This window comes from Erpetoichthys calabaricus, chromosome 1, assembly GCF_900747795.2.
Source record: "Erpetoichthys calabaricus chromosome 1, fErpCal1.3, whole genome shotgun sequence".
Classification (NCBI taxonomy): domain Eukaryota; kingdom Metazoa; phylum Chordata; class Cladistia; order Polypteriformes; family Polypteridae; genus Erpetoichthys; species Erpetoichthys calabaricus.
The window spans coordinates 310,065,433-310,093,147 of record NC_041394.2 but is presented as its reverse complement, the minus strand read 5'-3'; the positions used below and the strand labels follow the sequence as shown (position 1 = coordinate 310,093,147).

Genomic DNA, 27,715 nt, shown 5'->3' with positions numbered 1-27,715 from the left:
TTCCACATTTGCTAATTTTTTTTCCCCACGTGCTTTTGCCATTCTTTTGCACAAACACTCCACAAAAGGGGCTATTTTTATTGATTTACATGTTCAAATATGCAAAATTCTGGGAGGAGTTGGGGTGGGGCTGTAACCGCATGCATGTGGGTTAAATTTCATGTTCATTTGGGTTTATAAGTGACAAGTGTGTGGAACTTTGTGTATGCCCAGTTTTATGCATCTGGATTTTTTTGTGCGTATGTACATTTCCAGTTTTGTCCATATGCCTTGTTTTAGTGCGAGTTCTTTGCACAACATTATTCATGATGCCCCTGGTGTGGTCAGATATCACCAGGATTCATAACAGACACATGAATTATCTGCTGTTAATAACAGTGTACTTTGGTTGCACACTAAGGGAGGAAACAAATACATTTATTTAAAATCTAAATAAATGTTGAAAATAAGATACAGAACATAGTTACCAAAAGGGAAAGTATAAACCTGTATCTGAATTAAGAAACAAGGATGTTTGGTGTAAAAAGCTCCTCTGTAAAACCAGGTGCATCCTAGGCTCTTGTGCTGGTGTCCTGGGGCCTCATGTATAAACAGTACATACGCACAAAAATGTTGCGTACTCCCGTTTCCACGCTCAAATCGTGATGTATAAAACCTAAACTTGGCGTAAAGCCACGCACATTTTTACACCACCTAAATGCTTGCCGTACGCAAGTTCTCTGCTCGGTTTTGCAAACTGGCGGCACCCAGCGTCAAAGCAGTGCTTTAGTTCAAGTGTGTTCAACCCTGACGCGGCTTTATCAAATACAGTGAAATTAACCGCATATTGTTTATTAATTTAAAGCATCTGATTGTAATTAACCTGTAACAATATAATGGTCCACGGAATGGCCAAACTATTCCAAATACCATAGCTGCTTTAGCACTGTTCCTGTCAGTGCACCACTCAGAGTATTTATCCCACTGTATCTGAGTGTGAAATCACAGCTCGACAGCAGCTGATTGGAAAGAGAATTATTGGTATACAACATCAAGCACACGCTGCCTCAGCCATGCGCACTGTCTACTGAACTGCTCCGATACAGCAAATGCTTCAGAGCCTTTCCTGTAGGGACATCACGGTTCAGAAACAGTTTCATACTAGGAACTATAAACGCATTCAATCAGTCGATCAAGTGCTCCTTGTAGAACTGTTTGTACTTGTTAGTACAATTACCTCACTGTAAACTTGTGATACAGTTATTATATTGCACAACCTGAGCCACTTTATAAAGCGCGTGCAATGGAACCTCGGTTCCCGACCATAATTCGTTCCAAAACTCTGGTCGTAACCCAATTTGGTCATGAACCGAAGTAATTTCCCCCATAGGATTGTATGTAAATACAATTAATCCGTTCCAGACCGTATGAACTGTATACAAATAATTTTTTTTTTTAAAGATTGTTAAGCACAAATATAGTTAATTAAACCATAGAATGCACAGCCTAATAGTAAAGTAAATGTAAAAACATTGAATAACACTGAGAAAACCTTGAACAACAGAGAAAACTAACATTGCAAGAGTTTGCGCTATAGCACTACAAACCGCTCGCTAAAAATACTTTTTTTTAATGAGTTTTAAACACATGGAAAAAATAAACATTTGAAAAATCCGTAATTTAATAAACCACCAAGAAAAATAACATTGCAACAATGCACGCTACGGACCGATTGCTGTAAACAGAAGTGAAGTGGAGGTTAAAATCCAATAGAAAAAAGTCTTCATTAAATACAAGAAGGTTAAAACAATCTGTCTCTTTAAAAACAAGCCCTTATGCGGCCAGCCCCCCTCTCTCTTGCTCGCTCGCTGTCTCTTGTGTGTGTGTCTGTCTGTCTGTCTCTCTCTCACACGTGTGTGTCTGTCTCTCTCTCTCTCTCTCTTGTGTGTGTGTGCGCGTCTCGCTCGCTGCACAGGGAATGCACAGGGAGAGACTGAACACGTGCGGAAATCACCGGCGCATACAAACCGAAGGGGAAACTGGCTTGTTCGTATACCGAGTGTGTGGTCGTGAACAGATGCAAAAGTTTGGCGAACTTTTTGGTTGTAAACCGGTTTGTACGTGTTCCGAGACATTCGTGAACCGAGGTTCCACTATATTTACATTTGATGACTATATCATTTTTAAGATGAAATGCAGCAAAATGTTTTTTACATTATACAGATGAAATGTTAACATCATTTAAATAATCTATATTGTTAATAATTAAACATGTGAGGACACAGTGTCGCAGCACTAGCGACAAGCTGGTGCCACGTTCATGGATTGTTCCTGCCTCGCGCTGTATTCTTGCTGGGGCTAGCGCGACACTGGAAAGATAGATGGATAGAATAATTAAACGTACTAAGATTTTTTAGTGTTCCTTAAAAGTTTTGAAGAATCTGCATTCTAAGCTTACAGATGGCTTAACATTTATTACAGAGCTGATTGTGTGGCGATTGGTTACTTGGAGAAAGAAAAGTAAGGACAGGAATTGGAGGTTAGTATGTTTGAAAGAGACAGTACTGCTGCAATAAATTATTTCATTGAAGGTTGCGCATGGTGCAGCAAGCATCTTGCGTGAGGCAGTCTCTGGACAGGGCACCAGCTCGTCACTATCACTGCTCTACCGTGTTTCTATGTTTAATAACATGCTTTAACTCCTATCATCATGAAAATGATATCAAGTGTACATCTCAGTATTTAAATTATTCAGAGAGCTGTAATATCACGAATGTAAAGGATTCTGTGTCCTGTAGGAGGAAGAGAACGCCTGTTTAGGAAGCACGTAGTGATTCACACACACAGAGCACATAGAAGAACACATACAAAACAAAGCATTTAACGTGCTACTTTAGTTACAATGGTATTTGAGAAACTAGTAAATTAAAAGATTTAAAGATGACGTATATGATGTTCTACTTTAAAGACAATATAAACTATGTGATTAAAGTAGAAATTTCGAGATTAAAGTTGACATTTTGAGCTTTTTTCTCACTGTGTCCCTATTTATTTTTTTTCTCTGTACCCTAATAAGCTTTCATATGACACTCGGATGGTGGGCTACAACTCGCCTTTTCGCGCAACTTTGATATCTGACAACTTTTTTAAATTTTTTTTATTTTGGGCACTGTGCGACTTTGTGAACTTGAGCTTTCGAGTTTCTCTGACACTCTGTCACTCGATCAACTTTCTTTTGTTGTTTATACCACTGTTTAAACCAACAAATATTACGTTTTTCCTTGACTCCACTTGCTATTTGCTGAAATTCTTCTATTCCCCCCCATGTGCTTTTGCCATTGCCTTTTCACCGAATACTGAGCTTAAAGGCTATTTATATTGATTTGCATATTCAAAGAGGCGTAATTCTGGGAGGAGTTGGGGTGGGGCAGCAGGCGCATGCACGTGCGTTACTTTTCACACTGACCGGGGTTTATGGAGAGTAAGAACGTTGAAGTTGGTGTTCGCACAGATTTATGCATCTGGATTTTTTTTTATGTACGCACATTTCTGCTTTTGTCCGTACGCCATTGTTTGGTGTGAATTCTATGCACGGCGTTGTGCATGAGGCCCCTGGTCCGCACATAAACTCAAGTCTGAGTGTCCGTATGGACACAGTTGGAACTTTGCAGCTAAAGCAAAAAAACACCACTGTACACCTGCATTAATATTAGTCATGATTGGTTAGCACTTGACTGCATTAATTTCCTTGGCTTTAATCCTGAGTGTGACTTGGGCCTTTATTTATATTTATATTTATATATATATATATATAATATATATAGTGAGCAAGTCTCCACCAAGCTGAATGAAAAACAGCTACAGGAGAGAACACCTGAGCATAAACTTGTACAGAATGTAAGCAAAAGATGGAGCAGCACATTCTACATAATTACTTGCCTGGTTGAACAAAGGTGGCCCATAACTACAACACTGTCTGACCCTTCTGTTTCATAGTGAGACAAAGTACCTTGGCTTAAAAGTTGAGCAGTGGATACCGCTTGAAGAGCTTTTTACTGCTGTTAAACCTTTTGATTGTGCCACTGAGTTTCCAAGTGGGAGAGAAAACTTAAAAATTCTTCAACACCCCCAATTGTAATAGGGCTCATTAAATCCAAAACAAATGGTGTATAGGAGTCCAATGCAATGCAGGATTTCTGAGTCATTGCAATGGAGCAGCTTCAGCGGAAGTGGATCACCAAAAGTGTCAGGAAGACCAATTTTGTGCTTCCAGTACTACAGCTGCTACACCTACAACTGTGGTCATTGTCACTTTACTTGACTCACTCCTTGGTTTAGGAAACAGCAGTGAAGAAGATAACGGATATGGAAGCTGAAGAAGTTTGTGGACAGATTTTAAGGAATGAGATTCTGACATACTTAGAAGAGAAACAAAGATAAAAATCCATTACATTGGGGAAAGACTAGATACCACATTCTGGCCAGGCAACTGGTGAAGCAACTTTAGTTTGTATTTAAAGCTCCTAATGTAGTGGTTTTAGTTATAGTTTGCTTTTTAAGCCACTGTTGGAGCAATTTAAGTAACATAAGTTAGTTTGTTTAAAAAAAATAAATAATAAAGTTGCATTGCACTTTTAAAGTTTTTTTCCACACTCTGCACATTTACTTTTTAATATACTGTATTGTAGTTAGAGTAGGAGAAATGGTGTAAATTGCAGTAAAATTTTGGTGTTTTTTTTTTTTTTTTAAAGTCAGATTATTAAAAAAATTGTTGGATTAATAGATTATCAAAATCATTAGTTGCAGCCCAACAGCACAGTAGTCAAACTGTAATAAATATGCAACAGTATCCGCTGAGAAGTTTGGACATGATGAATGTTTGTATTTGACAAGTAAGCAGGCCAAGTAATAGTTATTAATATTGAACCAGTGGTGCATTCTGTATGGTGCTGTATGTGAGTACATAATGTTGAATTAAATATCACTTCAAAGATGACTCTGGGTGAAAATCATCTTAACTGTGCTGTGTGATCTAAAATATGATTTAAATAGAAAATTCAGCTTTTGCAGAATTGTTAATAAAATAATCACAGTCTAGGTACAGGTAAAAAAAAAAAAACATTTATTCTTTAAAGCAAATTGCTTAAACTCTGGAATGTTAATGCTTTTACATTTAACTGTTTTGTATTTGTAAAATAAGTTTGGATGACCTGTTTACTCTGGATAGCCATACAAAATATTAACTCAAAATTTTCAAAGAACTAAGTCAAATTTGAAACATTTGGCAGTAATACATTTTATTATGTCATGATTATTTGGAACATGTTTGACACTGTGTAATCTTTATTTCCCACTATAGGCTTGAGTGGAAACCCAGCAGATATTGAAAGAAGACGAGCAGTGTTTGGACAGAACTTTATACCTCCAAAAAAGCCAAAAACATTTCTACAATTAGTATGGGAAGCATTGCAAGATGTAACATTGATTATTTTAGAAATAGCAGCCATAATTTCACTAGGCCTTTCTTTTTATCGGCCTCCAGGAGGGGGCACAGAAAGTAAGCTTTTAATATATTTTGTTCCATTTAGCAAACTTAGTTACCAGAAAAGAAAAAGTTAATGTTGTTTCTCAAGCGTAATCCTCTCAAAGTCATCAATTTTTAATTTTAGTACCTTTCATGTAAATTGGTTTATAAATTTTATTTGCATATTGCATTAATGGATTTGGTATGTTATTTTCTTATAGATAAGCAACTTTCATTCATCTTTCTGATCTAAGCATTTTCTCTCTGTGGAGACCAAAATAGTAGTGTGTATATGTAAAATAGTTGACTTTATTTCATTAAGTTCGATTTAAAGGGAAAAAAAAAACTGTCTTTTACATTTTTTTTTCCTTGGCAAGTAAAATGCTCACCCTGTTCATGTTTTTGCAATTCTATGAAGAAAGCAATCATGTTAATTTTAAAAAACAGGTATGTTGGTTCAGTTTTTAATGTTTTGCGCATCATTGTTACGTTTGAGTATTAGCTCGATTAACTTGTAAAGCAGCCCCATTTCCTAAGCCAAGTATGCTATTTATATCTACATTTGCATTATCTTGGTGAAGTAGGTATGAATTATTTAATCAGGACACTTCCACAAAACAGTCAAGAAGTTTCTTTCAAAGTATACCGATCATCTCTGTTCCTCATAGTACTTGTAAAGCTTTGGTGCTGAATATCATTCTAAATATCATGCTGTGTAACTTTTAGTTATACAAGTCAGCTCAACCTAACATCAGTCCTGTACATGCTTCTTTTAGCCTCTTCTGTTTAGTCCCTGCAAATAACTATTTCTAATTATAGAATGTATAGACAGTTTTTGCTAGCACTTGTATAAATTGATTAAACGCCTGTGGTCTTGTGTGTTTATTTTATTTATTTTTTTGTCAATAGTATGTGCTACTGCTACTGGTGGTGTGGAGGATGAAGGAGAAGCTGAAGCAGGATGGATCGAAGGGGTGGCTATTCTTCTCTCTGTTATTTGTGTGGTCTTAGTAACTGCTTTTAATGATTGGAGTAAAGAAAAACAATTTCGTGGACTCCAAAGCCGAATCGAACAAGAACAAAAGTTCACTGTTGTCAGAGGTGGTCAGGTGATCCAGATACCAGTTGCAGACATTGTTGTTGGAGACGTTGCACAAGTTAAATATGGTAATAAAGTGCTTTTAACAAATGTTTAACTGTTTGTAGTGCTGTGTATTGGTTATTAACTGTCAAAGAGTGTAAATGAATGTGCACAGTTCCCTACCAACTCCAGGTACAAGTAAAAGGGCATTGAAACACTTCCATAGGAAACTGTGCAAAGGCAATATGGGAGATATAGTGCTATTCATAAACCATGGCTTTCACACAAGGTTGCCTTGTTGGCAGTCTGTACTTCTAACAGTCTGTACTTCTAATCTTATGCTCACTATCTAGTCTGTAATAAACCATGATGCATATGTAAACCATGATGCATATGTAATATGTTTAAGAACTGTTTTTTGTCTGAATCCAAATATTTTATATAGATATATTTTATAATGGGGTTTGGTATATATTGAGATGTATCTTTAAAAAAAAAATAAAAAAAAATACCTGTACTGGAAATTTTAATGTAATTTTTTACTGTACATTAGTTTTCTTTATTGGTTTCTTTTAGGTGATCTCCTTCCTGCTGATGGTGTATTAATTCAGGGTAATGACCTAAAAATTGATGAAAGTTCCCTAACTGGAGAGTCTGATCATGTTAAGAAGACCATGGACAAAGATCCTTTGCTGCTTTCAGGTATTTTGACAAGTCACGTCAAATTTATTTGCTTAACAAATTTAAAACAACTGGAAGCTGGTTTTATTGTGGGGAAACACTTTAGTTGGGCAGTAGATTAATGAAATAATTCATATGAATAAATTAAAAAGCTATTAACACTAGAATTACCAGAGCCTACAAATAAACTCCTAAATCCAGCCCACCTTAAATCCCTTTGCACCTCTCCCATCAGCATCTTTTGTCTTGTAAATGTGTCGATAAGCCAAAGCAGCAAGCAGCCTGCTATACCATCCCCGCACTGTCTCAGAATGGGAAAGATGTTCTCCCAGTTCCTGCCTTGATTGATTATCTGGGAGTGAGCTACCCAGAATTGTAAGGGGAAATAATTTGATGTGTGTTTTGTGTGTACAACAATCTATGTAAACACATTGTTAAAAGAGAAACGTTTTTCATGTTTTAGTAATAAATAACAAAATGTAGACATGAACTGTATAATGTGTGAAGGCTGATGGGCAAATATCAAATAAACACTTTCACAAAAGGTGCAAGTACAATACGACTGCTTCCATGGTGCTGTGGTTAGCACTGCTGACTTATAATCCGGAGGTCGTGAGTTCGAAACTGGCTCCTGAGCAAATTTACCATTTAGAGTAGTGAGCTGCTGTTATTATTAATATTTTGCAATAAAAACATACATTTGATTTGTGTCTGTAACAGCCAATGTAAATTTATAGTACTTGTAAAAATTAGTGTTTTTTTTTTCTTTTCACTTTTACTCTGTCACGATCACGATACAACACCCCCACTCCCCCACCCCTCCAATTTGACAAAGCTACTTTTTATCTGAAACTGGGAATAACTGTAGATGTGAGTGGTGTTTTTGAGACAATTGAACTGGAAATTGATCTGGAGGGATAAAAGCGGACACACAAACGCTGGTGAATCTGCCGCCTTCGTATCTCACCATCACTTGAATTTTTTTTTATTCAGTTTTATTGAGTGCTCCTGCTCACACTGAATTAGTATGCACCTTATGGTCCATGATGTCAAAGCTGCACTGACAAAAAACAGAGACCTAGGTATGTATGATATTTGGAATTATTCATTTTATGACCTGTATAGTACATTTCGGAAAACATTATGGCACTGATGCAACATTATTCATATTATTCATTCACATAACATCTTACGCTTGTAATCAATGACCTAGTGGTTTTTTTTTTTTTTTTTTCTCCCGATCTTGCCAGTGTCCATTTTTGGGTGCATGGGGTTGTTTCTTTTGTACTCCAGGACATGCAGAGGAAAGAATAGTACAGAGAGGTCAGTTCCGCGCTATAGGCAATCGTCAGATTCAACTGTTAACAGTTCCCACACAACCAAGGGCTGTCATTTCTATGTTTACGACGTGTACCTGTTGCAATGTACACACTTCTCTCTGTGCTATGGTTACTGTTAACTGAGGGGGCTGGGGGGAGCGGCGGTCTTGGAACAGAAGCTTGTCGATGTTGCTTTATCCATCGCCTTTTCTTGTAAGAAGCGATGAAAAAGCGCCTCTGCAAGGTGAGCAAAGAACACTCTTCTTTTCTCAGTGGCCCCCGTGCATAGCTTGCACAGTACATGTGTGTTGATCTCCGTCAAGTCAAGCGTGTTATAGCACAAGGAACCGGCCACCTGCGTGCTTCTGCTTGCACTGAATAAGCTCACGTCTTCTGGTGCACGATGTCAACACAGCACTAGGAAAAAAAGAGAAAAATATATGTGACATTTTGAAGAAATCATTTTATGACCTGAATAGTACCAATCAGAAAACATCGTCGAACTAATTAATATTATTTGAAAACTAACGCCGGCTGTTACAGACACAGATAAAATGTATATTTTTATTGTATATTATTAACAATAAGAGCAGCTCACTACTCTAAATGGTAAATTTGCCCTGGAGCCGGTTTCAAACTCACGACCTCCAGATTATAAGTCAGCAGTTCTAACCACAGCACCACGGAAACTGTCGCATTGTATTTGTACCTTTTGTAAAAGTGTCTGTTTGATATTTGGCCATCAGCCTTCACACATTATACAGTTCATGTCGTAGTCTTCTTCTTTCGGCTGCTCCTGTTAGGGGTTGCCACAGCAGATCATCTTCTTCCATATCTTTCTGTCCTCTGCATCTTGTTCTGTTACACCCATCACCTTCATGTCCTCTCTCACCACATCCATAAACCTTCGCTTAGGCCTTCCTCTTTTCCTCTTCCCTTAGCATCCTTCTCCCAATATACTCAGCATCTCTCCTCTGCACATGTCCAAACCAACGCAATCTCGCCTCTCTGACTTTGTCTCCCAACCGTTCAACTTGAGCTGATCCTCTAATGTACTCATTTCTAATTCTATCCATCGTCGTCACACCCAGTGCGAATCTTAGCATCTTTAACTCTGCTACCTCCAGCTCTGTCTCCTGCTTTCTGGTCAGTGCCAACCCATATAACATAGCTGTTCTCTTGCTGATACCCGTCTGTCACAAATCACTCCTGACACTCTTCTCCACCCATTCCACCCTGCCTGCACTCTTTTTCACCTCTCTTCCACAATCCCCATTACTCTGTACTGTTGATCCAAGTCAAGTCAAATTGGGTAGCATGCACTGGTACAGTGCGTTGCCGCACCCAATACACAATGAAACAACTCGGGATCCTGGTTTGCAACCCCCCCCCCAGGCAGACACGCAGTCCAATCCCACTCTCCAGAAATGACCCTCTATCTGCTGCAGCCAGGTGTTACGTGGGCGACCCCTTGGTCTGGACCAGCCACTCGGGTCCGCAACAATGAGGATCTTACGAGCTGGACCACCCTCGGCTGTAGTGCTGTAACTGACGCTCCCTCACAATGCAGGTAATGTGCCTCATTCGGGACTCCATGAGCAACCACTCATTCAACACAAAGTCAAACCAACGGTACCCAAGGATTTTCTGGAGAGATGCAGTACCAAAGCAGTCCAGTCTTCGTCTCAGGTCGTTGGATAGCGTCCATGTCTCACAACCATATAGCAAGACAGGAAGCACCAGAACTCTCAAGACTTGGACCTTCGACCTTTTGCATAGCTATCGGGAGCGCCACACACTCCATTCCAGCGACCTCATGACCCCCCCTATGCTCTCCCAATCCGTCTACTGACTTCGTAGGAAGAGTCACCAGAATGTCAATGCCAAGGTAAGTAAACCTCTCAACAAGGTCAACTCTATCTCCGCAAACTGACACATTGCTGATGGCTGTGCCCAAGAGGTCATTAAAGGCCTGGATCTTGGTTTTTATCCAGGACACTCGCAAGCCCAGACACTCAGACTCCTTGCTCAGTCTCTTGAGCGCTCCGATCAGAGCCTCCATTGACTCCGCAAAGATCACAGCATTGTCAGCAAAGTCAAGATCCGTGAACCTTTCTTCACCAACAGATGCCTCACAGCCACTGGACCCCACGACCTTGCCCAACACCCAGTCCATACAAACATTGAACAGAGTAGGAGCAAGAACACACCCCTGACGAACCCCAGAATCAACTGGGAAAAATGCAGAGGTCCTGCCTCCACTCTGCACAGCACTCACAGTACCAGTGTACAGGAAGGCCATGATATCCAGCAACCTCGAGGGGATCCTGCGTATCCTCAGGATGTCCCACAGGGCAGCTCGATCAACTGAATCGAACGCTTTGTGAAAATTGGCAAAGGCTGCAAAGAAACTCTGCCAATATTCGCGTTTGCGCTCCATGAGAACCCTCAGTGCCAGGATGCGGTCGATAGTAGACTTCTTAGGCGTAAAACCAGACTGTTCCTGTCGCTGGTAGGTGAGCAGGTGATCATGGATCCTATTAAGGACGACCCTAGCAAGGACCTTACCTGGCATCGAGAGCAGTGTTATCCCCCTGTAGTTGCTGCAATCCAGGCAATCACCCTTCCCTTTCCAGATAGGAACGACAAGTCCCGTTTTCCAGTCAGTTAGGATGATGCCAGTCTCCCAAATGGAAGCAAAGATTGCTTCAATGCTAGGAGGACAGCCTTGCCACCAGCCTGGAGAGGTTCACCCCGGATACCGCAGATCCCTGCAGCCTACAACCCCAGCTGGTTCACAGCTAATTGGAGGATCAGTCTCAAGAACCATGGACCCAGAGATATCCAACGTCCTAGCCGGAGGATCAGCTTTGAACAACTGCTCAAAGTAGCCAGCTCAGCGGGTCACAACTGCAATGTCATCCGTAAGGACCATTCCATCAGCTGCTCTGACTGCGACTCTCCGAGGAACAGATTCAGATGTGTGTAATGCTTCGATTCCTCTGTAAGCAGGACGTGGGTCGCTAGACCACAGATGTTGTCACTTGCTCACAGATTCCTCTAACAAACGCCTCTTTATCTGCCCTCAGAGCCCTCGCTGCCGTCCCTCTCAGTTCCTGGTACAGACCAGAGTTGCCAATGAGCCGTGCGCTGCGATTCCTCTCAATGATATCCAGGGTGCCCTGCGAGATGAAACACCTCCTTCTGGGAACTCCGGTAACACCAACACAACCCTCAGCAACCTTCAGAGTCTTGTCACGGAAGGTTTCCCACATCACATTAGGAGCAGCAGTCATACACATCACATTAGGAGCAGCAGTCATACCCAAATCTGAAAGTTCCTCACAGAAACTGCATGCAAACTCATTAGAAACAGCCTGGTCTTGGAGTCTGGCCAAGTCCTGGCTGATTTTCTTAGTTGGTGGTAACCTACTGGACCTAAGCTGGATCCTAAGAGTAGCAACAACAAGTCTGTGGTCAGAATTCACAAACTGGGCACTTCTGTAGACTCTGCAGTTTTGCAAGATCGTCCAGCGTCTGCCCATGAGAATGTGATTGATCTCCTTCACCGCACCACCAGTATTGGAGTACCAAGTCCAACGATGCAATTCAGGGTGCTGGATCCAGCGATTCGCAGCCCCTAACCTTTTACAAAGTCAAGGAACATGGAGCCACTTTCACCACGGTCACCAGACCCATGGGGACCAAGACGATCCTCATAACCAGCTCTGTCAGTGCCAGTGGTTGCATTGAAGTCACCCATGACTAGAGGCATGTCACCTCGTGAGCACCCATCAACCACCGAGCGAAGCTGCGAATAAAAGGTCTCCCTCACAGAGACATCACTCACCGCAGTCGGAGCATACACTGAGACAACAGACAAGGCACCCAGACAGTGCCATAATCTGAGTCTCATAATACACTCGTTGAAAGGAGTGATATCGGACACCATCGGAAGAAGCCAATCCGCAACAGCTACTCCCAGAGTATGACAGCCATCAGACCAAGCAGACCAATAAAAGGTGTATCCACCTACAGAGATCTGGCCAGTGAAATGCGGAGTTTACACAGCTCCTCTGACAGCAGAGGAAGATGATCATCTTGCTGGAGAGACAAGACGTTCCATGTGGCCACCTGTATGGGCCGCCTCAAATTGGGACCCAAGTGCTGCCGTACAGCGGGCGACGCCTCAGCACCACACCAGTTCCGATCCCCAACAGACCTGACCCTATTGGCTCTCCAACGGTTTCGCCTCTTCCGGGGATGGAGCTCCCGAGGGCTTTCCCTCATCCCCTTCATGATGTGAGCAGCCTTCCTATGGGCGGCTGCAGCAGAGCTACTCCTGCGGAGAGCAAAAAGGAATCATTTCTGTAGTTTCGGAGCTTTGTGAAGTTTTTTTTACGGTGGAGGGCCGGATGCAGTTTAACGTCATACCCAGTTAATCACAAGTATTTAAACTCATCCACCTTCGCTAACTCTACTCCCTGCATCCTCATCATTCCACTGACCTCCCTCTCATTTACACACATGTATTCTGTCTTGTTCCTGCTGACCTTTATTCCTCTCCTCTCTAGAGCATATCTCCACCTCTCCAGGGTCTCCTCAACCTGCTCCCTATCGCTACAGATCACGATGTCATCAGCAAACATCATGGTCCACGGAGACTCCTGTCTAATCTCATTTGTCAACCTGTTCATCACCATTGCAAATAAGAAAGGGCTCAGAGCTGATCCCTGATGTAATCCCACCTCCACGTTGAATGCATTAGTCGCTCCTACCGCAGACTCCACCACTGTCACACTTACCTCGTACATATCCTGTACAACTCTTACGTACTACTTCTGCCACTCCTGACTTCCTCATACAGTACCACAGCTCCTCTCGAGGCACCCTGTCATATGCTTTCTCCAGGTCCACAAAGACGCAATGCAACTCCTTCTGGCCTTCTCTAAACTTCTCCATCAACATCCTCAGAGCAAACATTGCATCTGTGGTGCTCTTTCATGGCATGAAACCATGCTGCTGCTCACTAATCATCACCTCATTTCTTAACCTAGCTTCCACTACTCTTTCCCATAACTTCATGCTGTGGCTCATCAATTTTATTCACCTGTAGTTACTGCAGTCCTGCACATCCCCCTTATTCTTAAATATTGGCACCAGTACACTTTTTCTGCACTCCTCAGGCATCCTCTCACTTTCCAAGATTCCATTAAACAATCTGGTTAAAAACTCCACTGCCATCTCTCCTAAACACCTCCATTTTTCATCCTCTTCATAGCCGTCCTTACTTCCTCCTTGCTAATCCATTGCACTTCCTGATTCACTATCTCCACATCATCCAACCTCTTCTCTTTCTCGTTCTCTTCATTCATCAGCCTCTCAAAGTACTCTTTCCATCTGCTCAACACACTCTCCCCGCTTGTGAGTACGTTTCCATGTTTATCCTTTATCTCCCTAACCTGCTGCACATCTTTCCCAGCTCAGTCCCTCAGTCTAGCCAATCGGTACAGGTCCTTTTCTCCCTCCTTATTTTCCAACCTCTCAAACAACTCATCATACGCCTTTTCTTTAGCCTTTGCCACCTCTCTTTTCAACTTGCGCCTTATCTCCTTGTACTCTTTTCTACTTTCTGCATCTCTGACTATCCCACTACTTATTTGCCATCCTCTTCCTCTGTATACTCTTCTTTATTTCCTCATTCCACCACCAGGTTTCCTTTTCCTCCTTCCTCTTTCCAGATGTCACGCTAAGCACCCTCCTTGTTGTCACCCTTACTACATCTGCTGTAGTGTTGCAGCTGTCTGGTAACTCTTCACTGCCACCCAGTGCCTGTCTCAACTCCTCCCTAAACTCAACCTTGCAGTCTTCCTTTTTCAACTTCCACCATTTGATCCTTGGCTCTGCCCTCACTCTCTTCCTCTTCTTGATCTGCAACGTCATCGTACAGACCACCATCCTATGCTGCTTAACTACACTTTCCCTTGCCAGCACTTTGCAGTCTTCAATCTCCTTCAGATCAACTCTTCTGCATAGGATTTAATCTACCTGTGTGCATCATCCTCCACTCTTGTACGTAACCCTATGTTACTCCCTCTTCTTAAAATACGTATTCACCACGGCCATGTCCATCCTTTTGGCAAAATCCACTATCCTCTGACCTTCTTAATTCCTCTCCTTGACACCATACCTACCCATCACCTCCTCGTCTCCTCTGTTCCCTTCACCAACATGCCCACTGAATTCTGCTCCAATCACCACTTTGTCCCTTGGGTACACTGTTCATCACTTCATCCAACTCACTCCAAAAATCTTCTCTCTAACCCATTGCACATCCAACTTGCGGAGCATATGCACTAACAACATTCATCATTAAACCTCCAATTTCCAGCTTCATAATCATTGTGCATCCCCTGTGGCTGGGTTTATACAGTTCATGTCTACATTTTGGTATTTATTACTAAAACATAAAAAACGTTCAATAGATTGTTGTAGATACAAAACACACATCACATTTTTCCACTTACAATTCTGGGTAGCTCACTCCCAGATAATCAATCAAGGCAGGAACTGGGAGAACTTCTTGCCCGTTCTGAGGCGGTTGGGGGGGATGGTATAGCAGGCTGTTTGGGCTTATCGACACATTTAGAAGACAAAAGACGCTGACGGAGAGGTGCGAAGGGATTTAAGGTGGGTCGGATTTACAAGTTTTTTCGTTGACTCTGGTAATTCTAGTGTTAAAAGTAGAGTTAAAAGGAAATATTAGATGTTGGCAACACCAAAGGAAATTATGATTATTATATATAAACATATACATTTAGAGTAAACCCTTCAACATGACCTAAAAGCAAAACGTTGTTTTAAAAAAATATAAAAATTTTAAAACTAAAATTTAACATTTTAATCATGGATACAGATCTTGTTACATCAATCAGACTGTTACAGAGCCTAGGAACCATTGCTTAAAAACACTGCCATATGTAATCCTTAGAAAAGTTCTCAAAAGATTTTAATAATTTGTCAGACAACCTGAGAAATATGGAAGATGAAAGTGGGCATGGAAGATTAGTGATGGAGGTGACCTATATAAAGCTTTAAAAGCAAAAAAATTGAATCCAACCTTTATCTTCCAGGGAACCAATGAAGAAAAGTACTCTGACAGCAGCGTCTTTAATTCATTTTTACCGACACGTACAAGTCCCAAACACATCTTAGTGATAATATATATATATATATATATATATATATATATATATATATATAGTACTGTGCAAAAGTTTTAGGCAGGTGTGTGTGAAAAAATGCTCTAAACAAAGAATGCTTTCAAAAATGGAAGTGTTAATCATTTATTTTCATCAATCAACAAAATGCAGTGAATGAACAAAAGAGAAATCTAAATCAAATCAATATTTGGTGTGACCACCCTTTGCCTTCAAAACAGCATCAATTCTTCTAGGTACACTTGCACACAGTTTTTGAAGGAACTCGAAAGGTAGGTTGTTCCAAACATCTTGGAGAACTAACCACAGATCTTCTGTGGATGTAGGCTTCCTCACATCCTTCTGTCTCTTCATGTAATCCCAGACACACTCGATGATGTTGAGATCAGAGCTCTGTGGGGACCATACCATCACTTCCAGGACTTCTTGTTCTTCTTTACGCTGAAGATAGTTCTTAATGACTTTGGCTGTATGTTTGGGATTGTTGTCCTGCTGCAAAGTAAATTTGGGGCCAATCATACGCCTCCCTGATGGTATTGCATGATGGATAAGTATCTGCCTGTATTTCTCAGCATTGAGAACACCATTAATCTTGACCAAATCTCCAACTCCATTTGCAGAAATGCAGCCCCAAACATTCAAGGAACCTCCACCATGCTTCACTGTTGCCTGCAGACACTCATTATTGTACCGCTGTCCAGCCCTTCGACGAACAAACTGCCTTTTGCTACAGCCAAATATTTCAAATTTTGACTCATCAGTCCAGAGCACCTGCTGCCATTTTTCTGCACCCCAGTTCCTATGTTTTCGTGCATACTTGAGTCGCTTGGCCTTGTTTCCACGTTGGAGGTATGGCTTTTTGGTTGCAACTCTTCCGTGAAGACCACTTCTGGTCAGACTTCTCTGGACAGTAGATGGGTGTACCTGGGTCCCACTGGTTTCTGCCAGTTCTGAGCTGATGGCACTGCTGGACATCTTCCGATTTCGAAGGGTAATAAGCTTGATGTGTCTTTCATCTGCTGCACTAAGTTTCTTTGGCCGAACACTGCATCTACGATCATCAACGTTGCCCGTTTCTTTGTGCTTCTTCAAAAGAGCTTGAACAGCACATCTTGAAACCCCATATTTTAATGTAGAGCGGTCATACACACAGAAGAAAGAACAGGCAATATGCCAAGGGAAATAGTTACATAAATGTAATAGTGAAGGTCCTGCTCCTAACATAGGCTCTGTGCTGAATACCAAACTCATTCTCAAGCCAGATAATTGAAATTTCTTTTTCAGTTATGTCTAAGGCAGCACTAAGATGTAGCAGGGTCAAAATGGCCCTCTTTTTACCGAGTTTATTTTTAACAACATATAATTTGTCACTCCCATTTGTGCAAATTCCATATTATGAAATGTTCTGATCTCTGACTGAAACTTGAACAGAAATATTCTGTTCCAGAAAGTGATGTGGCTGAGAAGAAAAAACTTTTTAGGAGAATTTGGATAGAAATGGTTATTTCAATATATGATGAAAATTACTGGGGAAGTGAGTAGTCAAAATTGGCCTTTATAAGCAGAGGTGTAACCACTGTGTATTATAAAGCAAGATGGAGCAGAGCCCATTATTAAAGAACTATTTATAATTGACAAAATACCAATTATTTCAAACATGCCTTTGAAGGGGTGAGCAGGCATACTGGCAAGAGGGGAGTAAGAAACATGTTCAGTCAAGTAGGAGAGAGACATTGCCTAAAAAACAGCAGTGTGCATGACAGACAGATGTGAGATCTAATATGGTCACTCTTACTAATGAAACTGGAGAAAAATCATGACTTGTCAGAGAAGATTTGTCACATTTGTGATTCATTGCTGGAGTGAGTACAAATTAACAATATTAACACATTGACTACTGGGCCACTTATTACCAGGACGCTACAGTACTCATCTATTCATGTATGATAAATAATAAACTCTAGCAAAATTCATAAAAAAAAAATTACACCTGTAGTTAGTCACTTCAGTACACATGTACTTTGTGAGCATGCCTGTTTCGGTCAAACAGAGGAAGCTTTGCAGTCTACTTGTGACTTTACTCTGTAGGAAGATAAAGTAAACAAATCAAGGTAAATAACATTCAATCTAGCTTTTATATAAGTAACATATAAATGTTTTTATATAAAGACCATCACAAAACATAATCACAAACAGGACTTTGCATGATACCTTGGCGAGCTCTGTAAGCCCTGCGTTTTCTTTGAACAACAGATGTGGCGCAGAGTGACAATCAGGATGACGCCTGACCTGTTGCTGCATCAAAATGGTGCTATCTTTCGCCTTTATGCCTGGTGTAGCTGCATTTGTTCTTGTATGTGAGTGGACGTTTCTTGTGGGGAGGGCTTCTAGATAGATAGATAGATACTTTATTAATCCCAATTGGAAATTCACATTCTTCTGCAGCAGCATACTGATACAATAAATAATAATAAATTAAAGAATGATAATAATGCAGGTGAAAAACAGACAATAACTATGTATAATGTTAAATGTTAACGTTTACCCCCCCCGGGTGGAATTAAAGAGTCGCATGGTTTGGGGGAGGAACGATCTACTCAATCTGTCAGTGGAGCAGGACAGTGTTCTCTTTCTCTGATGTGGAACCCTCATCTTCATCAGAGTTCACCTCTGCTATAGCATATCTTTATTTGAAAACATCAGTGTCAGGTCGGGTTGAACGTGACTGAGAGAATAAAACTGAATAAAAAAAAAAATGCTGACCTTTACAAGTACCATACATTTACACCGGCTGTTACAGACTCAAATCAAATGCATGTTTTTATTGTATAATAGTAACAATAAGAGCAGCTCACAACTCAAAACGTTTATTCTGGGAAGCAGCCAGGATTGAACCCGCGGCCTATTCGTTATGAGTCAGCAGTTCTTACAGCTGCAACACCCATGTGGTCATATCAATGACATACACTAACCCGATTTCGTTTTTCTTCGGTTATGTTCTTGAATAAAAAGCGTACTTGTTTTGTTATATGTGTACCTTTTGTGAAAGTGTTTGATATTTGGACTTCTGTCTTAACACATTATACACAACATGTCAAAATTTTGTTGTTAGTACTATAACATAATAAAAGTTCATGAAAGGGGGTTCAGTGCGGGATAGTATGCTGCTTGTGCTGGTCAACACATTTACAAAACAAAAGATGCTGATGGAGAGGTGCAAAGGGATTTAAGGTAGGCTGGGATTAGGAGTTTTTTCGAAGGCTTCAGGGATTCTAGTGTTTAAAAATATATCCTATGGCTATTCTATCCACTAGATGGCAGCACTATACTGACATATCAAGTCATATTGTATGTCGTGCCTTGACAGGCTCACTGAGATACAGCTTAACTCATACCTTGCTTTAAAAATGTCAATTAGAACGCAATGTCTGTTTGTTTTGGGAAATGTCAGCAAAAAGTTGCTGCTAATAACCTTGTGGTATATAGCCAGATGGTTTCTCACTGTGTCTTGAGTTATCTGAAGTCTGACCTTCTTTCACTTGTGCATTCTTGCTCATTCACCTAAGAGAGTGGGTAGGCTCATGAAACGATGGCTGTGTTTTTGTTTTACATTTTCTTATTTTGAAAGGAACTGCAGAGTTCAGAATGCCTAGACAGTTAAAGTTGAATCGATTAACCAAATCATCAGTATTAAGATAAGGACACCCTACTTATCCTCATCTTAATACTGATTTATCATGTACTGTAGGTATTTGCCATGTAAGCATGTTTTAAGTGACTGGCAGAAAAAGACTATAACGAGAAGATAAAACTAGAACATTATTCATTTCAGAATCACAGGCAGAAAAAACAAATAATAACCAAGGCCCAATTTATGCCTGTGTTGTTGAGTGGAACCTGTGTTGGATCGAGTAAATTTGAAAGATTCAATAAGATGTAAATTTTTCTCACCTAGTTTTTAAAAGGATAGCAACTGTGAGTATTAAAATCATAAAGGACTAAAACATTGTCAGATTAAGTCATAACTGACAACAAAGTGCTTATATAATTGGGGTTCTGTACACAAAGGTGCAAAGCACCAGTTCATTTAAGTCCACCTTGAGTAGCAGCATCTCAAAATGTGAGTAAGAAGTTAACGACTATTAAAATGAAGATCACAGCCAAACAGTCACCTAGACCTTTAATTCTGAGAGTGCTAAGGATGCATCCATCGGGGAGCGGGGAGAGCTCAGAGAGGGAGCTTGGCTAAAGAAGAGTCATTTATCTGTCAAAAGTTAAGAGTCCAAATAGTACAAAAAACTTGTATCATTTAGGAATGTTTTTTAACTAAAGATGTTGCATTGAATGGGACCATCATAACTCAAGCAGAGCTGCTTACCTATGGCAATAAGTATTCTAGTTGGTGCAGATTTCATAGAACCACTCCACCTTTATGAAGTTGCAGATGCCCAAAGAAACGGTGGAGAGCTGTCGCTATTAGGATCGGAACGACGAGTCAAAGCCCAGCATGTCCTATCTCTAGAGACAGGTGGATGATAAAGCAATTCCTAACAAACAGTATCCTTCTAGTGCCATAATGTCCATGGAAGGCCAAGTGTATTGTGACACCACCCTGTCTTCTCCAGAGCATGATCCAAGTAGATAGATGGATGGATGGATAGATAGGTGAATGCTGGATTAATAAAGTATCTATTTGCAATAACAAGAGCAAAGGTGTGCAGCAAAATGACCACCTTGCGTAACAATCTGCCAATACAATTGTGAACATTAATAGGAGGTTGATGATAATAATGCATAGAAGTTATAAATTGAAGAGACTGAAAACAAATTTCGATATGTAATCATAGCAAAGGCAAGTAGAGCACAGCTAGAGAAGAAATACACTGGCCACATCTTTCAGAAATAAATGCATGCAAGTAGATGGATGATGGGCAGACGCAAATTTTATAGCAAACGGCAATAGCTTTATCAAAGTTTGAATGTATCTGAGCAATGCTTGTGTCTGCAAAAAATAAATATTCTATTATCACTTTGCCATCTTGGAATATTGTGGGCAAAAATTAATTTAATATACTGGTTATATTAGCTCTTAATAGGTATTCAAGAAAATAAACATAAGTTGTTAAGAAACATCACTTCAAAGATTAAATCTAATCAGAATAGGGTTCATTGGGTATTATTGGTTCTCATTCTCGTGTGTGCCTTCCAGTGGCTCCCGTGTCTGATTAAGAAAATGTGCAAAATATCCTTAAGCACCAAGTAAATTAAAAATTGTTACATATATAAAAAAGCTTTCAAATTATTTTTATGATTAACCTTCCATTATTTCCATTTGGACAGCCCATAGAATAGCAAGAGTGCAAGTTCCACATCTTAAGGTTTATATATTTTCATAGTATATATGGTACAGTATGTAAGGTTTCCATGCCAAAACAGGGTAGGCATAGGTTTTTAAAAATAGTACAGTTCAAGACACAAGTGTAGGAGTATGAACAAGAAAAGACATGAGTGCTTAATGGGGGAACTGGCCAGTTAATCATTCATGTCTGCATGCATGATCTGTGATGACATCCCTCCTTATTAACACTTTGTGGATTGTTTGGAGAAGCACCTACGCTCACAGTGGTATAAAGGGTGCGTGTAGGACCGTGGGGAAAAAGGAAGGCAGTACAGCCAAACCTGTACAGTGAAAGGAGCAGAAGTGATAGTTTTCTTTGGGTGTCCTGTGGAGACTAAAGAAGGGTGGCAGGAAGCCGGACTTAGTGGGTCCCAGCAGGTACCGGTGGAGGTGGCTAGGATGAGAGCCAGAATGAAGACGAAGTTTGTTTGGGTATTTCAGCCCTGCAGAGTAGAACTTGGAGAATGAACAGGGGAGGCACACACACAGAGAAATGCTGGAGATGAGAATAGGGTAAATGCCGACTTATCAGCTACATTTTAACGCTTTCACCCATTTACTGCACTGTTTTTACATTGTGGCTACAATCTGCTTGTACATTGTAGGTGTGACAGTTAAAGCATTAGCGTTGATCACAGCACCATTTAACTGTTATTGTCAAAGCTAGTTTTGCCTGTTGGGTTTCACTACTAGAGAGAATTGTACAGGTTTTCACTATCAAAACAGTGTAAAGATGTCACTCACTTAATACTTTAATTTACGAACATGTGTTTAACAATGAGTGTAGTGCAACTCTGCTTTAATAATTCTGCATAAAACCTCAACACTCTCCTCTTAGAATGGAGTACTTGAAGTTAGGTGTTACATGCATTCTAAATGTTTGGTATCCTAGCTTGCAGGCTGAATCAGAAGAGCTAACATTAGTGAATATTAGCTCTTTGAGGGCTGAATATTTTCCCCAAAAAGATCAGTTTTCTGAAAAGCAAAGAAAACAATGGTTTCACACAGAAATCAACATAATAACTTTGTTGCTGCCTGCTGCAGCTGCTATCGGCACCTGTTTGGCGTCTCTGGCAGCAGTGGCTGTGTGTGGGCAGCTCGATGACCAGTAGGAATGTGCGGTGCACAAACTGCCTGGTTATCGCGTGGCAGGTGGATGGCGGTTGTAGTCACAGTGTGATGCAATCTGGCTTGTACCTCTTGTCATAATAAGTGGTAGTCTTCCCTGGCAAATATTGCTGTAGGCTCATCAGCTACACAAACTTGTTCCGCACTGCGATCAGCTGGGGACAGATCAGCTGATGATGGTACCTCACTTTTGTTTTCGATTTCCATCTCCATATCACTTGCATCAAAATCGGAGTCCAACAAGTCAGAGTCATATTCAGTGATAATACTTAAAATGTTGCCCATGGAGTATTTTGCTTTGCACATTCATTTTGCTTGATCTTTCACCAGGTGTCAATGCCATTTGAGATTTTTTGCTCTTCGCTACTCATGCACGTGCAGGGAATCATAGTCAAATCAACAAAGCTAACTTTCCTTCTAGCAAAGAGAGTCGAACTAACACGTAACAGCGAGTATGGTCACAGTTTACAGCTGATTACCATCCTGTACCCCAGAATTTCGACAAAAAGTCGACATCTACCCTGAAAGAGTTAATATTGTATCTCACAAAGTGAGTACAACCCCTCACATTTTTGTAAATATTTTATTATATCTTTTCATGGGACAACACTGAAGATAGGACACTTTGATACAATGTAAAGTAGTCCGTGTACAGCTTGTATAACAGTGTAAATTTGCTGCCCCCTCAAAATAACTCAATACACAGCCATTAATGTTTAAACCGATGGCAACAAAAGTGAGTACACCCTTAAGTGAAAAATGTCCAAATTGTGTCCAAAGTGTCAATATTTTGTGTGGCCACCATTATTTTCCAGCACTGCCTTAACTCTCTTGGGCATGGAGTTCACTAGAACTTCACAGGTTGCCACTGGAATCCTCTTCCACTCCTCCATGATGACATCACTGAGCTGGTGGATGTTAGAGACCTTGCGCTCCTCCACCTTTCGTTTGAGGATGCCCCACAGATGCTTAATAGGATTTAGGTCTGGAGACGTGCTTGGCCAGTCCAGCACTTTTACGTTCCGTTTCTGTAGCAAGGCAGTGGTCGTCTTGCAGGTGTGTTTGGGGCTGTTATCATGTTGGAATACTGCCCTGCTGCCCAGTTTCCGAAGTGAGGGGATGATGCTCTGCTTCAGTATGTCACAGTACATGTTGGCATTCATGGCAGCACTCATGCAGCCTCAAACCATGACACTCCCACCACCATGCTTGACTGTAGGCAAGACACACTTGTCTTTGTACTCCTCACCTGGTTGCAGCCACACACGCTTGACATCATCTGAACCAAATAAGTTTATCTTGGTCTCATCAGACCACAGGACATGGTTCCAGTAATCCATGTCCTTAGTCTGCTTGTCTTCAGCAAACTGTTTGCAGGCTTTCTTGTGCATCATCTTTAGAAGTGGCTTCCTTCTGGGACAACAGCTATGCAGACCAATTTGATGCAGTGTGCGGTGTATGGTCTGAGCACTGACAGGCTGACCCCTCACCCCCACCCCTGCAACCTCTGCAGCAATGCTGGCAGCACTCATACGTCTATTTTAAAAAAAAAAAACCTCTGGATATGACGCTGAGCACGTGCACTCAGCTTCTTTGGTCGACCATGGCGAGGCTTGTTCTGAGTGGAACCTGTCCTGTTAAACCGCTGTATGGTCTTGGCCACCGTGCTGCAGCTCAGTTTCAGGGTGTTGGCAATCTTCTTATAGCCTAGGCTATCTTTATGTAGAGCAACAATTCTTTTTTTCAGATCCTCAGAGTTCTTTGTCATGAGGTGCCATGTTGAACTTCCAGTGACCAGTATAAGAGAGTGTGAGAGCGATAACGCCAAATTTAACACACCTGCTCCCCATTCACACCTGAGACCTTGTAACACAAATGAGTCACATGACTCCGGGGTGGAAAAATGGCTAATTGGGCACAATTTAGACATTTTTCACTTAGGGGTGTACTCACTTTTGTTGCCAGCGGTTTAGACATTAATGGCTCTGTGTTGAGTTATTTTGAGGAGACGGCAAATTTACACTGTTATACAAGTTGTACACTCACTACTTTACATTGTATCAAAGTGTCAAATCTTCAGTGTGGTCCCATGAAAAGTTATAATAAAATATTTACAAAAATGTGAGGGGTGTACTCACTTTTGTGAGATACTGTATATTACGTTATATTACAGACACACTGTCCTTGAAGGGGCATTGCAAGAAGCAAGGAGAGAGGGAATAATTTAGAGCTAGGACCGCCATGGCCAATGCCAGTTGAACTTGAGCTATTAAATCTTTATTTCATCAATGTTCCGTCTCACTCCAGTCTTTCCTTGAGTATTCCTAAATTGCTGCACTTCAAATGCTAGTGTTGTTGCAACTCTGAAATTCTTTTCCGCAAACTTTATTGAAAATTTTCTTTGCTTTTTATACTAAAGATTTTGCCACCCTATTACAGCTACAAGCAACACCATTGAAAGTGCTTTTTATACAAAAAATTGTCACCTTATTACCACTACAAGCAACACCATCGAAAGTTGGTATGCAGTTGGGAATCACTGTCATTCACTTACAGCTTGCACTTGACTGCATTTGCATATCCTTTTTATCTTGACAAATCCTCTCCTACTGATGATAATGACATTGTTGACCATATCCCAGATGTGAATTGCTTCCTGTCTTCAACAGACAACAATGAAAAAATGTCACACTTACCGCTCATGTTGTTGCACTACTCATGATGAAGAAAAAAGCAAATCTGTTGGCACTAGATATTTCAGGTAGGTTAAAAACAACTGTAAATTTGCATGAAATGGTATCAAAATGTTTTTCTCAAACAGTACAATACAAGTACTGTGCCAGCATGAATATGATGTGGGGAATGGAGAACATCCAGAGTGGCCAATAGTGGATGGAGCAGTTAAGCCACAAGTGAAGGTCTGATTGGTGAACGGGGGCATATTCAAAGTTTTCACAGTCACAGCAGACCCAATAATAAATGCAAGTGCAAGAATGAAAGGTGGGCTTTTTTTGTGAAAAATGAAAGGACTGATGCAACATGACAATAAATGGGGCACCTTTTTAGGGGGAAAATGACTAGAGTATAGCTGTATTGAGAAGCTGGCACATGTATTGAACTACATACACACAATCGCATTTATTCAATGAAATACAGTATGATTTAATGGCAGATGAGTACTCATGTAAAGAAAACAAGACTATTGTATTTGCATACATTGTCTCGTCTGTCATGTCTGTGAAAACAAGTAACCTACGTTCAGTGAAGGATCGGTCTGTACAAATTGTGCCACCTTGCATGTTTGTCTTTCCCCACGTAAATATGATGCTTTCTGTGCACTTTGTATACCGACAGTTTTGCTACTGTGTCAGACAGTTGGCAGACTTTGTTCTTGCTTATAAGGTGTGATGCAGATCTGCTCAGACGTACCTGTGGATAATCACTTCATTATGTAATGTTCACGGTTTTCTTATCCACCAAACGTCAAACCTGCCAAGTCTAGAATTTTGGATAACTGCTTATCAAAAGTAACAGATCTATACAGTGCCCTCGATAATGTTTGGGACAAACACATTATTCCTTGATGTAACCCTTTGCTCCAGTTTGAAATTATATTTTTGAACAATTCAGACATATTTAAAGTGCACATTGCAGACTTTAAGTGCATTTGCATACATTTTTACACTATAAAAAATATTTTATACATGGTCTCCAGTTTCAAGGCACCATAATGTTTCGGACAATTGGCGTCACATGTGTTTCTGATTGCTCAGATGTGTTTCATTGCTTTATTAGTGCAGGCATAAGATACGTAGTCTTGCTTTCTTACCCTTGAGCCTGTAGCTGCCATTGATCAACATGAGGATATGAACTGTGCCAGTGAAAGTCAAAGAAGCCATTATCAGGCAGAAAACCAAGAATAAAACTATTAGAGACATCAGTAAAACCTTGCTATTACCTAAATGAACTGTTTGGAATATCATTAAGAAGAAAGAATGCACTGGTGAGCTCAGTAATCGCAAAGGAACTGGTCGGCCAAGGAAGACCTTCACTACTAATGACAGAAGAGTCTTCTCCATGAAAAAGAAAGCCCCAATGCCTATCCGAAACAGTCTTTAGGAGGCAGGGGAGTATGTGTAGGACTGCTTATCCGCAGAAGACTTCATGAACAGAAATATAGAGGCCACACTGCAAGATGCAAACCATTAGTTAGCCACAAAAGCAGGAGTGCCACACTGCAATTTGTGAAAAAGTACTTAAAGCAGAATTCTTTTTAGAAGGCCTTGTGGAAAGATGAGACAAAGATGAGCTTGGCTAGAGCAAAGTGTGGAGATGAAACGGAACTCCCCAAGATCCAAAGTATACCACTTCATCTGTTAAGTGTGGTGGGGGTGGGGGTGTTATGAATTGCGCATTGATGATGTAGCTGCTGACGGCAGTTGCTCGTTGAATTCAGAGGCGTATAGAAACATCTTCTCGAGTTCCAGTAAATGCCTCCAAACCCACTAGACGAGGTTTCATTGTACAACAAGATAATGATCCCAGACATGCTGCTAAGGCAACAGAGAGGTTTTTCAAAGCCAAAAAATGGAAAATTCTTTAATAGTCAATTCAGTTGCCCAATTTAAATCCAATTGTGCATGCTTTCCATATGCTGTAGAGAGATCTTAAGGGGACAAGTCCCCAAAACAAGCAGGAGCTGAAGGTGGCTGCATTAAAAGCTTGGCAGAGCATCAGCAGAGAAGATACACAGCACCTGGTTATGTCTGTGAATTGCAGACTTCATTCAGTCATTGCATGCAAGGGATATGCAAGAAAGTACTAAATATGAATGCTTTAATAGACCTACCATTGCTATGCCCCAAACATTATGAAAAGGTGCCTCATGTATAAAAGTGTTGCCATTTCTGCGTGGTGTGAGGGCATTCTTTGTGTGTGTGTGTGTGTGTGTGTGTGTGTGTGTGTGTGTGTGTGTAATAAAAATAATAAACTATACACACACACTTTCTTTTTGCAGATCACACTCTATTGTCAAGGAAAAACAGTGTGACTGGGGATGTGACCCTTGAGCCTTTCACAGGCAATGTGGGAAAATCACTACTGACAATATTTTCACTACTTTTTGCCTGGCAAATAAGCTACTTGCTCAAAAGACAAGCCTGCTCCATATCAAACTTTGAAGAAAATGAGATATTGCTTCACAGCCAAAAGAAGAAATAAAATGTTCCATATGTAAAGTAGTTTAAAAAATAGTGATTTTTAAAATTTATTTGGTTTTCTTTTCCTCTGAAATAACATCCTATTCCCAAAGGATAGAGTTTGAGATTCTTCTTAAGTCTAGAAAACCCATATTCAACAAAACACCTAAAGGAGTGCTGCAGTCTG

The 27,715-nt window shown here is 40.6% G+C and overlaps 1 protein-coding gene across 4 annotated transcripts in view; it reads left to right on the top strand.

Moving 5' to 3' along the window:
• The window catches only part of atp2b1a (ATPase plasma membrane Ca2+ transporting 1a), a 254,802-nt gene that overhangs the window by 143,823 nt on the left and 83,264 nt on the right, over positions 1-27,715 (top strand). For all 4 annotated transcript variants that reach the window (XM_051931431.1, XM_028817370.2, XM_051931437.1 and 1 more), the window contains 3 exons: positions 5,339-5,536; positions 6,413-6,670; positions 7,161-7,286. In XM_051931431.1, coding sequence (XP_051787391.1) covers positions 5,339-5,536; positions 6,413-6,670; positions 7,161-7,286 — 582 coding nt within the window. The remainder of the gene's footprint in view (positions 1-5,338; positions 5,537-6,412; positions 6,671-7,160; positions 7,287-27,715) is intronic.